The sequence below is a fragment of the Ailuropoda melanoleuca genome, chromosome 15 (genome assembly GCF_002007445.2).
Source record: "Ailuropoda melanoleuca isolate Jingjing chromosome 15, ASM200744v2, whole genome shotgun sequence".
Lineage (NCBI taxonomy): Eukaryota > Metazoa > Chordata > Mammalia > Carnivora > Ursidae > Ailuropoda > Ailuropoda melanoleuca.
The window spans coordinates 53,223,694-53,241,965 of record NC_048232.1 but is presented as its reverse complement, the minus strand read 5'-3'; the positions used below and the strand labels follow the sequence as shown (position 1 = coordinate 53,241,965).

The following is an 18,272-nucleotide window of genomic DNA, read 5'->3' as shown; positions in this document are numbered from 1 at the left end:
ACATTTTCAAAGGGGTGACTTCTGAGGCTGAAACCAGAGTAAACTATTCTGACTCCATCCATTGCAATCACATCTCATATATTCTCCTTCTTTTAGACAGGTTTTACCTGAAGCATCTGTGCTCAGCCAACTCAAAGTATATAGTATTTTTGAAAACAATTAAGCATACTATTAAAAGTCTGGCACTATTAGAGGTAAACAGGTTTTTAATTTGTCTCAAGTGCAGTCATTAAAAAGTTATGTGAGCAAATGATCCTCTTTCCTTTCATTTTCAGCTCCTCCGTTTCTGTCACAGCCTTCCTCTGAGGAGTTGTGCATGCACACGTGTCTCAGGCTCACCTCCCACGTGCTCAGCGATTTGGTCTCTGCCTCTTCTGATCCACCTCCCTGAAACCGCCCTGGAAATGTCATCAATGATCTCTTCATTAGCGTTGCCTAAATATAAAGGCAATGTTTCGGTCTTCATCTCACCTGACCTTTTGCTACCTTTGACTCTGTTTATTACTTTGCCCTTCTTAAATATCTCTCCTCATTTATTTCTTGTGACATCATTTTTTTCTGGGATTCTTCCTAATTCGTGAGCTGGTACTCCCCATTCTTCTGCCACCTCCCTTCTGTGCGAAGCTTGATCCTTAAACCTCTATTTTTCTCATTCTGTACACTTCTCATGGCTTCAACAACCTGTATATACTAGTAACTGCTAAATCCATATTTCCAGCCCAAATCTCTTTCCTGAATCTCAAAACTGGGTATCTCCACATAAATTTCTCTGTAGCTTCTCTCTCAATGCATCCTAGCCTGTACTTATCTCTACACAGTTGGCCTGTCCCCACTTTCTTCCACCATCTCCTCTCCTCTTTGCCCTGCCTCAGGGAAGGAGTACCAGCAATTACCCAATAAGCCAGGGAGGTAGGAGACTTTCTTGAATTCTCCAGATTCATCCTTCCTAAGTGCAATCTTTCAATAGACGCTGATGTAATTTTAATCTTTAATGCCTCTCAAGTTTGTATAGTTTTCTTTTTCTTTTCTCTTTTTTTCTTTTTTTTTTCTTTTTTTAAAGATTTTATTATTTATTCGACAGAGAGACAGCCAGCGAGAGAGGGAACACAAGCAGGGGGAGANACTTTAATGCCTCTCAAGTTTGTATAGTTTTCTAAATCTTCACTGACTCAACATTACCAGCTGGATTATAAAAGCCTCCCAACTAGTTTAGGGCCTTATATCCTAGCACTCATACCTTGCAGGTCTATAATTTGCATTCCAGCTATTGACTACTTCAAACCCTCCAGAACCGCCATATTGAATTTTTTTNTAACCGCTGTGCCAACCAGGCGCCCCTGTATAGTTTTCTAAATCTTCACTGACTCAACATTACCAGCTGGATTATAAAAGCCTCCCAACTAGTTTAGGGCCTTATATCCTAGCACTCATACCTTGCAGGTCTATAATTTGCATTCCAGCTATTGACTACTTCAAACCCTCCAGAACCGCCATATTGAATTTTTTTTGAAATTTGCATTCAGCATCCATCTTCCTGACACCTTTTAATGGGCCTCTCTCTCCTTGCCCTGTTTCCCAGCATTTTCACTTTTCCAGCTCCTGTGTCTTGTAAGATTCAGCCCAATGGCACCTTCTTCCGGAAACTTCCTTTGACCATAATGAAGTCCACACTGTATTCACCTCTATTAAAGTACCTATCTCATATTTTCATTGTTAATTTTTTTACTCCAACTACTGATCTAGACTCTAAATTCCTAATGACAGAGGCTGTGTTTTAATCATAAGGTAGCTTCATATAACTGGAAAACATCTAAGTGCTAAATTGAACTTACCAAATAAAAAAACTTTTTTTTTTAATTTTTAGTTTTGGTCATTAGATATGAATAAGAATACACATAATAATGAGTCTAAAATTCTTTGATTACTCCAACTATTTAAGTGTTATTATAAATTGGTTATTCCTTAATTCATTTTAAAAGGACAAATGTAAGNGCTAGACTCTAAATTCCTAATGACAGAGGCTGTGTTTTAATCATAAGGTAGCTTCATATAACTGGAAAACATCTAAGTGCTAAATTGAACTTACCAAATAAAAAAACTTTTTTTTTTAATTTTTAGTTTTGGTCATTAGATATGAATAAGAATACACATAATAATGAGTCTAAAATTCTTTGATTACTCCAACTATTTAAGTGTTATTATAAATTGGTTATTCCTTAATTCATTTTAAAAGGACAAATGTAAGATAATTTCTTCAAAGACTTCTAAATGCAACAAGATATATGAGAGCCATAATAAAAAAGATTTTGTATCTCTCTATAGAGTAGACAGTTCATATATTAAATAAAATGTTTGTACTTTTCAGCTTAGCACACACTGAAATATGCTGCCTAAATTTTACTGAATTAGGTGAATGTTTTATCCCAGACCCCTTTTGTGTTTTTAAAGAAATCTAGATATAGTAGGTAAATTAGGTAAAGTGGAAAGCAATTAACCAAACAGTAACCAATCAGAAAGCTATAGTTGTGGACACCACTTTCACCTAGGAAGAAAAATAGGCTAAAAAGAAAAAGGAGAAGAAAAGAGTAATACAAATTTCCAATTTGACCTTATTTTCTGAGTTAGTTCAACATTTCTCAAAGTGCGGCGCACAGGACACTACTTCCTTGTCAACTAATACATAAAAACAGGTTTTGTGTCAGTAAGTTGATAAACCCTTCAGATTCATCCCTCCCTTGGAAGCTTATAATTCCTCAAGAAATCCTCCAAAAAAGAAATATGTCTAACTTAATTTATTCAAGTTGCTCCCAGAGGTGGCCAACCACAGATCCATTCCCTACCTATCCCCACCCCACACACAACCATGTCTGGAGAACAAATGTTAAGAAATTCTGCCTTCATTTATTCATTGCTTTGAGTTGGCAAAAGTTACATTATTAGAAATACAAATACATTGATAAAGCATTTGCTATGGAAGGAAAAGTATGAGATTAAAAGATGTGAATTTGAATGTCACCTCTGCTTCTTTCTGGATATATAATATTAGGCAAGTCATTCCTGAGCCTCAATTTCCTCATCTATCATATAGAGGCAACACCCTTTACATTACAAGATTGTCCCAAGCTTTACAGGAGAAGGTAAATGTGAAAGTAATTTGTCAGTTATGAATTACTATACAAATATGACATTAAATAGCATTATCTAAATAAACTTTCCTGTAAGAATAAAATGACTGAGAGAATAAATATACCAAAAAATATTTGTTAAGATCTATAATACATATAATCTACTTACCTGCCCTAATGCCCAACTATCTCCAAATACTTGGGCATTTCTCACTTCTAAGTTATTGGAAGTAGTCATATCATTTGAAGTACATTTGTCAAAGTTCCCACATAATCCTGAAAGTTTGTTCTAAAGTGAAGGAAAATTATCATGAAATATGAATATTCTATTTTTACTTCAACATTTACGGTCTCATTCACAAAAAATTTAAAGCTTTAAAACAGACATTTTAAGAATTTCCACAACCATGTAAATATGTTTCAAGATAATTTCATATCCTTTCAATTATATTTAACACTTATTTTAAATTCTTAACAATGTTTTACCATCTCTCAAACTTTATCTATTCACACTTACATTGATTAGCATTGATACAAGTAATAATGTAAGTAACTTGGAGAAGTATAACGTAGACACCACTGTATGTGTGTATGTATACATATATATTTTGTATATATTCATATACATATTCATTTTTATGATGAAAAACCCACCTCCAGATATGCTTAAGGTTTTGAAACACTATAAATGTTGAAACAATAAAAATAATAAATTTTTCTCTAGGTCATACTTTGAAAAGCCAAAACATTCAAAATATAACTCCTAAAGAAAAAGTTAACTTTAATATTCATGTATCATTAGACACAATAAATAAAAACCACATGTTACCTCACATTTCTAAAGGTTGTTATAGGTTATGAGACGGTTACTCAAAGTACCATATGAATTACTCACTTCAACATTACCCACTGCATTTTCTCAAAGAATGTGAAATACTTTACTTTTAGGGGAGGAAGATAAATCAAAAGTACAAGGAAGAATGATCATCCTTAAACAATGGAAATCCACCTTAAAACATTGAAATTCAACAGTCTACGTGTTCTCTTCATGTATTGAGGAATGGAATGCAGCCCTTAGCCGATGAAGTAGGCTGCCCATGTCTCCAGCAAAACTGACAATAATCCTGGGATTACAACTGTCATGACCATTCTCTCAGAAGCCACAATAGCTATCCAAAGACAATGACCACTTCCACCACTGGTCACCCAACAAGTTAAGGCACCAGTAAATGGGGAGACGTAGAAGAATAATTGGTTAATTCACTCCAAAAAGTAGGGAAGAGAGGATACATAATAAAGAATGGCAGAGAAACATGGTTGAAGAAGTATGGCAATGACTAAATTATTTCACTTGCATCAAAGAGATGCAAGAAGGCAGCAAACCCTTAGTAATAGATTTATGGGCTTTATCTCACTTGAGGGTTGAAAGAAAATTACTTCAATATACAATCATATCTTAAATTTGCAACGTATTAAAATCTTTAAAAATATGTATCTTTTCCACAGTCTTATAAGAGTATGTTGTTACTAGCCCAATTTTTCCCCAACTTGCCACACATTATATCCATGACTCTGAATTTCAATTTCAGATAAACTGGATTTTTAAAAATCTATTAATGTTTCAAAAACAACTTCCATATATAAATTTACAATATTTAATATGATTTAAAATATTTAAAATAATATACATACTTAATAATATTTATACAATATTTAACAAAAAACAGTATTTAAAACAATTTAAAACAGAAACTGCCAAAAATTCTAAACATCTCAGATTGAATTTTCAACCATGAATGAATAAAAAAACTAGCACATCCATACAATGGAATACTACTCAACAGTATAAAGGAACAAACTATTAACTCATTAGACAGTATGGATGAATCTTAAATGTATTTTGTCAAGTCGAAGAAGCCATAAAGGCAAAACTATAGAGATGAAACATAAATAAGTAGGAGTTGACAATAATAATAATAATGGGGCAACATGGGAGAAATCGGGGAGTTGAGAGGTGTGTTCTATACAGAATTCTGATGGTAGACAGACAACTCCATTCATTTGTTAAAATCCATAGAACTCTAGACGGTAACATTTTATTTTATTTTTTTTTAACACATGCTCTGTGGGAAAACTTAAAAAAATCCAGAATGTGGAGGAAAAGATGGAACGCAGAATGTAATAAATGAATCTAACTGTATGACAAACATATTACACAACCACGCTAAAGGGATGTGAAGAAAGAAGCTGACATAAGTAACTCTGGAAAACTGGTGACTCTAAGGTACACAGCACTGTATGCTATAGTAAGAGTTTTCTTCTCTGGGTTATGAATTAGCAATTCTGATAATATAACTTGTTTCTTAAATAAAATATCAATTATTTTATTTCCGTAAAACATCTAAAGGTAAATGTAACTTCATTTCTTACATCTCATTTGGATTGGCCTACCAATCCAAGGTTGACTTACCTTCCACTGGGGTCCAACTTTGATATGAATGGTCGTCTTTTTATCCCAAAGAATAGTGATATCGTTCTCTGGAAAGTATACTGCTATGTAGTACCCTGCCTTCCAAAGCTGGTATGTAGGTTTATTTTCCAGAAAAAAAACTGATCGTTTCTTTAAAAAAAAAAAAAAAAAGAAGAAGAAGAAAGAAAAAAATTAATTCCTTGTTCATTAACCAAAGTGTAAACATTAATTAATATCCACCAATAAGTATCTATGTACTAGTATTTTTGCTTGGCTCTGTCTTTTCCAAATTCTGTAGTAAAAGACAAATAAATGCATACCATATGCATAAAATAGGAAATGCATAAATTGGTAATGAGACACAATCTGATAGATGGGCTTAATATGGATAAATAAGCAAAAGTCTGCTATAGAAAAGAACATAACCAAAGTATGGACACAGAGTACATTAAGGGTAAAGGGATATACCTGCTGACTCAGAAATTCTATGCTGATGATGACTAATATGATTAAGTACTAAAAATATATGATGTTACCTGCATAACTGAAAAACAAAGACACAGGGCATTTGTGTACTCTTTCTCTGTATACGTATCTATATAGAGATAGATTAATAGATAGATCTATAGATACATGGATCTACCTATAGATAGAGCCATCTATCTCTATCCATCTATACCTGTATCTGTATCTATCTATATCGAGAGAGAGAAAGGGGAGATGAATTTCCATTAAAGGGACTTGGAAAGGAGTGGGATATGAATGGATCTGTAAGAGGCCATACATAGGAAGGTATACAGAGCTGGAAATGAGAATGGAGAAGAAATCATTCCAAGCAAAAGTAATAACTTGTATTGAGACTTAGGGGCAAGAAAATACACAATTTGTTCAGGACTAAGGAGAGCACCAAAGGGCTAGAGCATGGATTCCATGGCAAGCATAGTCAGAGACCCTTTTGCAGCCAAGTTATCCCGACAGTCAAGGGCTGCTATTCTATGTGCAAAATGCATTCAATAAGAGCTTTTGAATAGGAAAGTGAGAGATGATGTTTATATTAAAGGAAAATAATTTGTGTGTGATAAATAATAACCTTAGAGAGAAACTAGAGATGGAACCCATTGGGAAAATTAAGAGTACCTTTAGCCTAAAGAGCAAATATGCAGCATTCCTTATGAGCAGCAGCTATATTCTATAAAAGATTACATTAAACCTGACATTGTAATGAACTCATATAATAACTTAAATCAAAGTAAGTAAAGCAAATTTAGCCAGAAGTAAAATAAAAATTTTGAAGTGGATATATAATCCTTTGATTATACAATAACAAATCATAGTTTGGAAATAGTATTTTAGAAACATTCCTTAGGGCAAGGTAAGTAAACTTAGTCATATACATAAAGAGTTTTCAGTCTTCTAGACCAAGCTCAAACTTAGAAGGACTCAGTATATTATATGTAATAGTATATATTAGGTAAACATACATGTGGTTAACATATATATGGTTAACGGACTCTACTTAACCACTTTTCCTTCTATTCCCAAGTGCCAACTTGGAGTTATGGGGCAAGGCCCCGGGTGCCAATGAGGGTCTGCTCTCAACCTGGGAGTATCCTTGCTCCTGAGGGAGCAAGGCCTTAAAAAAAGAAAGAAACACAGAAACACACACACACACAAACACACACACACACACATACACACACACACACACACACACACACGACAGGTCAAAAGAGAAAACAAAACAAAGGGAGAAAAAAAATTTCCTGTTTGAACAAGGGGCATCACATTTTCACTTTTCACTAGGCCCATACAATATGTAGCCTGTCCTGCTCCCAAGTCACTCTCTGCCATAGGACCTATTTTTACTGTTTTGATTATACTTTTCAGTACTCTTCTATTATATGATTTGTCTCTGGCTTTATTATCTGTCTTCTCCCCACCTGAATGTTAGCTCCTTGAAGGATGTACTTTGTCAAGTTTATAGCAGTATCCTCAGCTTCTAGACCAAGGTGTGATTTATATATTCTTAAAACCTTCCTGCAATGGCCTGTTCACAGGTCTCACCTTCCAGCATGATCAGCAAGAATTAAAGCAAGTAAGCGGAATATATGTGGCTTATAGCTCCTTTAAATCCATAAAATGCTTTTTCGTGTATTTTCCTATTAAAGTTCCCTTGGACTGGTTGACATAGCTTTAGAACCTAAAAATAATTTTTGGATAAGGCAGGCAGCTTATCATTAGATTTCTTTCGGGTTGTTGTTGCATCCATTATCCTGATGTAAAAGAGGTATTTTCTATTTGCCTGTAGAAATAAAAATCCTTCATTTTTACTAAACAGGGCAGTTTACCACAAGAAAAACAGTTCTCTTTGGTCAACAGGGGATAGTGCACTCCTTTCTTTTCAGATTAGGAAGTAAAGATGCTTTCCATTAGAAAAGTGAGGGTGTTGTGAATTGCCCAAAATCGAGACCTCTACTTAGGATGAGAATTATAGCACTTTCAACAAACTCTAATGATGTTAGAAAGATGTTATAAATGTGGGGGATGAAAACTTTTAAAGTGAAGCTTAAATAAATTCATAAAACATTTATATCTTAGATGTTTGACAAAACAAAATTGTGTGTTTATTGAAAGAATAACAGTTTTTTTCTTTCCCTCGTTGAGCAATCCATCTGCCAAAAATAGTGGTACTTATTTTCACTTCTGATGTTCAAGAAAAAATATTAGCAGGGGATTTGTTAGGGTCAAACTATTTTTATGACTTTCCTTTATCTTACTTCATCCTTTACAACTGATATGGAGATTCGCCGACACCTGCATACAGGTGAACCCTGGAAGTTGAAAGTTACACTGAACTGTAATTATCACTTCAAAAATGTGCCAAATTGTCTCTACAAGAGCATTTACTATTTTATTTTCAGTTTTCTCTTTAAAAAAAAATATTCTCGTTCTTAGAACCTTCACCTATAAATGAATACCCAGCTACTGGCTATGCCAAACTGCAGTAATTACTTTCAAAAGATGTCAACATGACATAGCAACTCTGTTTTGCCAAAAGCTGGAATGCTGCCTTGTTGGTCTCAATATTTCTGATTGAAATACAAGCTGTGATCTATGGCCCTGATTCTCAAACTTTAGTGTGCAGAAGAATTGGGGCTACCATTAAAAATACTGATCTTCATTCTCAACCTCAGGCATTCGAATTACTGAGGTGAAGCCCAGGAACCAGCTTTTAGAGTAGATATTCCAGATGATTTTAATGCCCATTTACAGACCAAACTGTGAGAAACACTATTCTAAAATCTCAAAGAGAGGCCACTTTTTAAAAGCCATACGTCAGATCATGTCCCTTCTCAGTGTCAAAATTTCTTACTTGTAAAATAAGTTCAAATATCTTACACCATTGAAGAGCTTCCATGGTCTGAAACCAGCCTTCTGTCTACTGCCCTTGTTCCCATGCCCCCTGCTTTAAAGTCGGTCTGGATACTCCTCCCTGAATCTCTTTGCCACACCCTCCCTCCACTATCTCCATATACTTCAACCAAAATCAATCACTTGCAGTTCTCCAAACAAGCCATTTTATCTTTCAACTAGGTTCCTTTCAACATGACCATTCTTCTGTATTAATTGCCTTTCTACTCTCTCTCTTTACCTGGCTAATACCTACTCATCCTTTAAGACACAGTTCAAATCATTTAATCCAAAGCATATCTTCTGAGCCTTGAAAATATAAGGAAGGTAAAGGAGAGGAGAAAGTCATTTCTTGAAATCCATTATCTCATTTAATCCTCCCATGAACCTAAGAAGTAGATTCTATAATCATCCCAAATTTGCAATCAGGAAAGCTGCAGCTTGAAGAGGTGAAGGAAACTTGCCCAAAGTGACACAACCAGCAAGTGATAGAACAAGGGTTCTAGGTGAGTACTGACTGACTCCAAAGTTTTCACCCTTAACAACTACCTAAACATCCAAGGTTGGCTTCTTCTCAGGGATTCCCACACTGTCCTATATGCACTCCTGCTATAGCACAGTCCACGGCACATTCTTGTTTATTTGAATGTCTCCCTCCCCGAGCATAATTCTTTAAAGGCAAGCACAGTGTCTTTTCACTGTTTTAGTCCCAATAACTAACACAGATTTTGGTAGACAGTAGACGAATGAATGAATGAATGAATGAATGAATAAGATGTATTCATTCTCTCAAATTGGGCAGGCTCCAAGAATACAGGAATAAATAAGGGAGACAGTGGTCCCACTTTTCACAGAACTCGTAGACAAATGGACAGAAGACAGACAACCGCACAAGTAATTTCACTAACGTGTGCTATGTGTCCCAACAGGGTGCTTGAAGGTATGAAGAGGATCTCCTGAAGGAGATAAGATGAGACCTATCACAGAAGAATAAGTTAAAGAAAAGGCATATCCAGGTAGGAGCAATGATATTCATAAAGAAACAGAGGTGAGAAGAATACACCATCTGAAGAACTAATGAAAGCTCAGACTTCCGGATCATGGGCTCGAAGCAGAAAGTGAGGAGATATGAGGCAGGAGAGGTGACGATGGTCAGACTGGTAAGGCCTTATCAGGGAACTGGGAAGTCATCTGAAAGTTTGAAGCACTAGACTGATGGGAGATTAGATCCCCGTTTTAGAAAAAAAACCGCCATGGTTGCAGTATGGCAGGGTAAGGGGAGAGGAACCAATTCGGGAAGCTAGGCTTCTAGTGTGAAAGATGGTGCTGAGTCCTCCAGATAACTGGTGATGGCTACTAGGGTCAGAATGGTGACCACGGGTTTGAAGAAAAGAGGAAAGAATTGGAATATGGAGAAGTGGAAAGGAGACCGGGGCGCCTGGGGCGCTCTGTCGGTTAAGCATCTGCCTTCAGCTCAAGTCACCACCCCAGGTCCTTAGGATGGACTCCTGCTTAGGGCTCCCTGCTCAGCGGGGAGTCTGCTTCCCCCTCTCCCTCTGCTCCTCCCCCCTCTCCACTGCTGCTCCTTCTCCGGCTTGCACTCTCTCTCTCTCTCAAATAAATAAAATCTTTTAAAAAAATAAATAAACAAAAGAGAAAAGTCACGTATGATTTACTGAAGCCACATAAAACAACAAAGAAAATCTAAATTTAGTAACCACTTGCGGAAAAAGTACCCTGAATTGTTTCTATTTTGTTTTCAGTATTTTCAGGACAAGTTACAATGATCCTAAAAGAAATAATTTACTAACCTGTTTGTAAGGAGTATCATTCAGGTAAACTTCTGTGTCCCCAACTGAAATCAAAACACTTTTGGAACAAACAATATCGTTGTCAAAGCATTTCTTGTTCTGGGCAATGACAGATATATCTGAATCATCTGCACTCTGAAATGTCAAAAATAACGCATTAATACAAGTGTATACTATCTGTAATTTTTGGCTATTTTTTATGAATAAACCTTAAAGAAGACTACAATTAACAATGGATTGTATTGAAATTAAAATACAGCTTATCTCAAAAAATTAAATAAAAGAAAATACAGCTTATCTCTAAAATAAAAATCATTTTGATCTAATAATGTAGAAAATTTATAAAAATATACCAAAATAGTTCAGTATTTAAACATTTATCTTCAATATCTTCTGTTAAAATTTTGTTCTAATAAAACTTCTTTTTTTCTATTTTATTGTTATAGCTCCAATTTATCAACGTGTTTCTTTTCAACAAATACCCAATGTCACTTAGAGGAATTTTAAAAGAAATATTTCATTTTAGGCAACATCTTTTGTTATATTTTTTAAAAGTTTTCTGGCTAAACAATTATCTGCCTACAGGTTAAAATTGAAATAGATACAAAACTTTGGTAGTGTTAGTAAATAGAATAATGCGTATTATTTGAGGGCTTCCTTTGAACATTACATATGATATTTAATTCTTAAGATAATTTTTAAATTAAGTATTATCTCCACTTGACAAATCAGGAAGTGAAGTGAAGTAGGATTAACTGATTGTCCAAGGTCACTTAGTTAAGTAAGAGCAGAGCCAGAGTTCAAAATCCTAATGTTGTTGTTGTTGTTGTTGTTGTTGTTACACCACTTGTAGAGAAATTAGGAAGGGTCTAGCAATGATTGAGGAGAAAAGTCAATTGTAAGTTGAAGGGAGTTCTTTGTTTTGGAGAATGTTATTTAACCCTGTACACTCTCACCTGGACCCCCTCACTTCCCACCTCACCTCCACCATCCTTCAGCCACTCCCAACTGCATCCACTAAGAATACATTCTCTAGAATCAGGGTTTCTTTTTTGGTATCAGTTTCCCGGCTGGGTTTCTGTGGCTCTAGAGACCTTGGAAATTCATTGTAAAATGTTGTTTTTGATGATCTGTATTTTTCTAAGAAGAAAGGCCATGGTTTTCATCAGATTTTAAAGTGATCCTTATCCCTCCAAAAGTTAAAAGCCACGCCGCTCTAAGAGGGCTCTCACTAACTTGTGAAAGGTGGGGCTTTCACCAGAAAGAACGTGGCATTTCTCTTTGAACTCGATGTCCAATTTTCAAAGGCCCGCACACATTTCATGAATTCTTCTCATTTTTAGATACATGGGTCAGTGTTTATTTTCAAAGTGAAAAAGTCTTTAAATATCTGGAAATCATACAGGTCTTATAAATTCTCTACACTTAGTTTTTCATATCACCAGTAATATGAACACTCACTCAATATTTCTTTTGGTTTGGCCAAATTCTTCCTGTCTTTTAAGTAATTACCATAGCATAGTGCCAAGAGGATAGGTTTTCAATGAATGGTGTTGGCAAAGTAATTAATGTGTCCTTCTGTGACCCATTTTTCCTTCCTTCTTTCATAGGAACTGAAAGCGTTTGCTTCTTCTTAAACAATCCTTTTGCAAAGCATAGCCCAAATTTTGAAAAGGAGAATAATAAATGTCGTTAACATGATTATGGCATTGTACTTCTCAAAAACATCATGCCACATTTTCTGCCTTTACGAACGATTTTCAAAGAAGAAAAAAATATGTAATTCAGGGTTTTGTTTTGTTCTTCCTCTTGAGGAAAGTCATTTAGATTAAAGGATGTGAGAAGCCAGCTGAAAGGCTTTCTATTGTTATTATATTTCAATTATTATTAATTAAAGTTCCTCAATGTTAGATTATTTTTTATATTAAACTCAGAAATGCCATGAAATATTCTATATTGTATAGTCTGCCTTGTAATATCATGTTATTGCTGACAGTAATTTGAAACAATATCAATTCCAAAGAGTCATATTTCTATAATTTTCATTTCTAATGTATTTCAAGTTAATATTAGGTTTGGAGATAGTGGTACAGAGTTGCTAAGCAACATAATAAGTAATGATTATAAAGCTAGAGAGAAAAGGTCAACATCAGTGTACCACATGGATTCCTCAAACCCTTTATTCTGAGGTACTGCAAACATTTATAGAAAATATTCTCCCAAGTGATTGCAAAACAAAATGTCAACACCTCTCAAGGCAGAATATTATTTTACTCAAATGTCAGTCAATCTAAGCACCTGTCATAGCCCCTACCCCTTAAGGGTAAGTATCCCACACAAAGTTCCTGCTAATACAGTAGCCTCAGGAAGCCATGTTTTATGTCCCAAAGCAGTACATTCACCAATGGGCCAACAGAGTTCTGTTCTGTTTTTTTAAATGTGAAAAAGATTTATTGGGGAGACGTTTTGAATTATAAAGGGGCAAAGTAGGCAGAGTCTGACACCTGTGAGGGGGAAAGAGGAAAAAAGGAGGACTGGGTAGGAAGAGTCTCTAACAGCAGCACAGTACCAAGAAAATTCTGGGGAGGCTTATGGGGAGTCCTTGAGCCAAAGTCACCCACCAGGGAAGTGGGCCAGCATACTCACTTACTGCAGCCCCAGCATACTCATTCATTGGCTAATAACAGCTGGGGGGAAGTATGGCTTCAGAAGGAACACAGTGGGGGATCCCATGGGGCAACAGGTGGGGTTCTCTGTCAACTCTGCTTCCCATAAGAGGAGATCTGAATGATGCATTTCCATTGCTGCTACATCAGTTTTTGGAAGTCTTCAGGTTTTTTCATTAATGTTTGGTGGATATAAAGACCATAAATGTTTTCATGCCACCAAATTTTATCTCTATATTTGATAGCTGTCATGAAACTTGTCATGAAGTTAATAATATGTGGCTTAAAAATCAATACGGCATCCTTTTCATTTCCAAGCTCCATTTTGGGTAGGTTCTGGGTCCCTGGGTCCACCTTTTTCTTTGGTTAACAGGATTAACATAATCTGGAATTTTGTCAATGGTACTTTCTCTAAATTAGAATCTTCTGGTGCATCAAAATGACCTTCTGGTAACTGTGGCTTCTTGAGATTGTTTGATGAGTTCAGATTTCTCCTTGAGAACTCATTTTCCTCACACAATGACACAGGAGGGGTGATCCCGCCACCCTCCCAACGGTGGCCGGGACGCAGCCAAGCCACTGAGCTAGACCTGATATGGTCATGGTGCCAACTCGGGCCAACAGAGTTTAATGCAAACATGAAAAGAGACAACTCTAGTCTGTTAGATTATCTCTCATGCTTGATCCAGAAAATGATGGGTTTTTTTTTTTAAGTTTTTTTGGTGTAAGATTTGAGAGTGATTAGACAGAAAGAAGATAGAAGGTAGAGGGGTGCTGAACAGATGAGAGCAAGCTTAAAATATAAGGAAGCAGAAACAGTGATTGAACTGATGCAAAGATAAAAGATACAGAAAATAAGAGTTATACAAGCAAGCCTGAGAAAGAAGAGAATAGAGCAGTCGCACAGAGATCGTCCCAGTTGCATGAATCACAACAGAGCATCGATGAACTCCTGCTGCCTTGGAGGCAAAACTATCCTTCAGGTGTCATCTTTGTGAGGTGTATAGTTTTGGTCAAAGATTTCCTTGGGATGGTATTTCTCTTAGGGTTTTGCATGGAGATTACCACAGGACCCCCTGCTGCTGGCTCCCTGAAATAGAAGGCACTTAACCAGATGCCATGAGAAGAAAACCACTCTGAGGTGTTTCATTACCAAGGAAATCTATCTGAAAATACACTGAAAAAGAAGTGGGTTATAATGGGGTGAAATACTCTAGTACCAATTCCTCCCTCTTCCATGAAACTTTCCTGCTTGCTCTTTCTCTAGTCAAAATTAGTTACAATTCCGCAAGAGGGCTTTCATTTATCCCAGCCTGTTATCTTCTTGTTTATTAATGACTCCCCCAAACATATAACAATTGAGGGTAAAGCTAATGTCTTAGTAATTGTACCCTTAACACATCCTAGCATAGAGTATAAAATTAAAGAGAAAGAAAGAAAGAAAGAAAGAAAGAAAGAAAGAAAGAAAGAAAGAAAGAAAAAGAAAAAAAAGAAAAAGAAAAAAAGAAAAGAAAAAGAGAGAAAGATACAAAAATAATTACTGGAAAACCTATGCTATTCTTGTGGTACTGAGTGCTTTAGAAGGTTTTAATATATAGGGTGTATCATTTAAGTAGGTAAACTATTACAATGCAAAGTAAATACTGAACCTTAACATCTAAGATTAATAATGGAAATCAGTCTTATGGACAAAATATCACAATCATCTTTCCTGAAATTTCCAACAAGGATACAATATTTAAGACTTAGCTTATATGGATGAAGCAGAAAATTAATTAAACACTAATTTTTTGAAAAGACACTGACAGGGACACCTGGGTGGCTCAGTCAGTTAAGCATACAACTCTTGATATTTGCTCAGTGCATGATCTCAGGGTCGTGAGATCAAGCCCTGAATGGGGCTCTGCACTGGGCATGGAGTCTGCTTAAGATTCTCTCTCCTTCTCCTTCTACCCTTCCCCCCAGCCTCACTTGCTCTCGCTCTCTCTCTCCAAAAAAATAAAAAAATAAAAAGATACAGAATTAATTCCATAAACTCCAAGATTTTCACCTTTCTACTGAAATAGTTTAAAAAATACACCGGAGCTGTCCATAAAATTTTGCTCATATAATTTTAAAAATGAAATAAAATTAATATATTTTTCACTTCCATTTAGCTTTGGCAATATTAATGTATCAGAGGTAAAGGGGAATTTTCTTTATATTTTTATCATATAGTTTAATTTGATTATAAATGTTTCTGATTTTCCTGATATAAAAATGTTTAGGAAACTATAAAAAACTGATCGGGTTGAAAATATTCACCATAATATAGACAAGTTATTATCCTAACTATGAATAAAGGTCTAAGGTATTGTCTTTCTGCCTCTGACCCCTTGGTCCTCAGCATGGTTGTCACAAATAAAACCTGCACCTGGAAGACAAACCACACTAAGAAATTCATTTCAGGGAATAAAAATGATTGACTTAAAGATGGTAAATACATGCAAATGATTATTAGTTGGAGAAAATTTTAAATTGGCTGCCTATCTCCTAAGTCTGTAACTTTAAGGTCCCTTTAGAGTAGTTTTTCTTCTATGGGACTAAACTGGAAATAAAGATCGGAGACAATCAGTTTGCTAAACAGGAAGTCAATCAAAATCATCAAAAGATTTTTGTAATAGGGAATACTTTTCCAGTCACCGTTAGGATGGCCAGAGGAAGTGAAAGTAAGTGAAAGGTAGTATATTTATCATTTTTAAAGAAATACTTATATATCAACTCTCTAATGTTTTTAGGATCTCAGTTCGTTGCTTAATTAGAGTTTTGAGGAGGAAACAGACATGGTAATATGGAACTGGTGAGCCCTAGTGTCTTAAGAAATTCTTGAAGAAAGGAGCCACGGAGAATATTGAGGGGTGATCAGAGAAAAGGGACCATCAGAAGCAGTAGAATCACAAAGCACAATTTACATCAAAGGAAAAAAGAAGACAAACTTCTAAAAGTTTAATTCGATTTTGCATTCAGGTCATCACTGACTTTTTCAGTTGAAATTTTATGAGTTTTGTGATTAGGTGGTTATTAACTAACCCCCCCCTCACCACACCCCAGTCTCAGGTTCAGAGGCAAAACCCATCTCTATTTTTGCTTGTCATCATACTTGTACTTCTCAGCGTAGGGCCTGACACATAGAAGACGTACCAGAAACATTAATGGGACAAATGATGGAGAGTGATTAAATTAGAAGGGTTTTCAGAGGCTTAAGGAGAGCGCTAAACATTTGAGATCTGACCTGAAGAGGATGTTGAAAACCTACTCTGAAACAAATTATAGGAAGAAATCAAGCAGTGACTGGGGCTTGTCATAGATTGATAGAAGTAGAGTTTAGCTCTGAATCTGGGTAGTTGGAGTGTTGTATTTCCTATTTTTGCTGAAGACATCCAATGTTCTCTCTTTCTCTTTGAGTTTACAGCCTGGTCAAGAGGTCATTTGGTTTCTCATGTCTTTTTACTATTAAACAAGTCTTACCTCTGGATATACAATTATACCTCTGTCTTAAATTTGCTTCAACCCACTTAAAAAACAACATGCTATCTATTCCATATGCTATTTACAGTAAAGGGTAAACAGCCTCCAAAATGAATAAAATATCAGAGAACCTGAATTTTTAAAGTTTGACAAGCTTTGACAAATGTATGGTGAGTAATTACTTTGTATCTAAAACTAGATTACGTTGAAAACTCCACAATCCGGAGATGAAAAAAAAAGGGGGGGGAGACTTTCATATCTCTTTCAATGTGAGGGTCAAGTGACTTATAAAATAAAGGTAAATAAGTATTAACTTTTAGAAGTCCAATTGGCAGATGAAGAGACATGTTTATGGATAAAGGTACTAGATCCAGTGTAAGGCCCAAGGAAATAAATTAGTTCCACCAGATTAAAATGTGTTACAAATAACAAAAATAAAACCTAGAATTTGTAATACAGGCAGGAGGAAAGAGAGCTGTTTGACAAGGAAGAAAGAATTAAATCCGTACTTCACAGAAATTATTCCTGTCACTGAAAAAAGAGTAAGTAAATGAATGGGCTGGCAGCAATTCTATCCTTCCCAAAGGAAACGCTGATTCTTTCCTCAAAAGGGAAGGTTCTGCTATGAGAGAGCTAGGCATGTGGAGTAAGCAAAGAAATCAAAACCAAAACCAAACCAAACCAAACAAAATTACTAAAAAAAAAAACTGAAGCAGGAAAAAAAACCAAGCATTACGAAATTTACTATCTGACATGAAAAGATTTCAAAACCATGAAAATTAGGTTGTATTGTTAATCACTAATCCATCTTTGATATGAAATAATTATCTGCTCCATGGTCAAATAGAGTATTTCTTGGTTTATCAAGTAAGTGTTGATCAAACTATCCTAATTACTTTGGGGTCTGGTACTGGTTTTACTAATTTTTGTAAAAATGTCCATTACAATATAGTAAATAATTCTCCAGTATAATTCCAATTAATTTTTAATAGTAGTTTTTCTTCTCTTTAATTATCAAATTGAAATTCGTGAAAGTTACATTCTGAAGTCTATCTTTTGTAAACACTTTCTATTTTAAAGAACATTGTTAAAGTACAGGAAGAATACTTCTGCTTTGGCAGAAGAAAAAAAAAGACACATACAATTTATAATTCTAGAACTTGAACATTTAGACTTCTAATAGTCTCCATATCTTAATCTTACTACATGAACCCTAATGACAGATCTTAATCCAGATACTAAATTTGGGATCTAAATTCCATTGCTTACTAAAAGATTGTAA

General features: G+C 35.3%; 1 protein-coding gene across 6 annotated transcripts in view; it reads right to left on the bottom strand.

Annotated features, from left to right (window-relative positions):
* OTOGL (otogelin like) overlaps positions 1 to 18,272 on the bottom strand; it is a 127,732-nt gene that overhangs the window by 50,713 nt on the left and 58,747 nt on the right. For 5 of the 6 annotated variants that reach the window (XM_034644027.1, XM_034644026.1, XM_034644029.1 and 2 more), the window contains exons 26-29: positions 10,818 to 10,952; positions 5,596 to 5,745; positions 3,295 to 3,414; positions 340 to 435 (exon numbers count right to left, since the gene is read on the bottom strand). In XM_034644027.1, coding sequence (XP_034499918.1) covers positions 340 to 435; positions 3,295 to 3,414; positions 5,596 to 5,745; positions 10,818 to 10,952 — 501 coding nt within the window. The remainder of the gene's footprint in view (positions 1 to 339; positions 436 to 3,294; positions 3,415 to 5,595; positions 5,746 to 10,817; positions 10,953 to 18,272) is intronic. The other variant, XM_034644028.1, reaches the window with a different exon arrangement.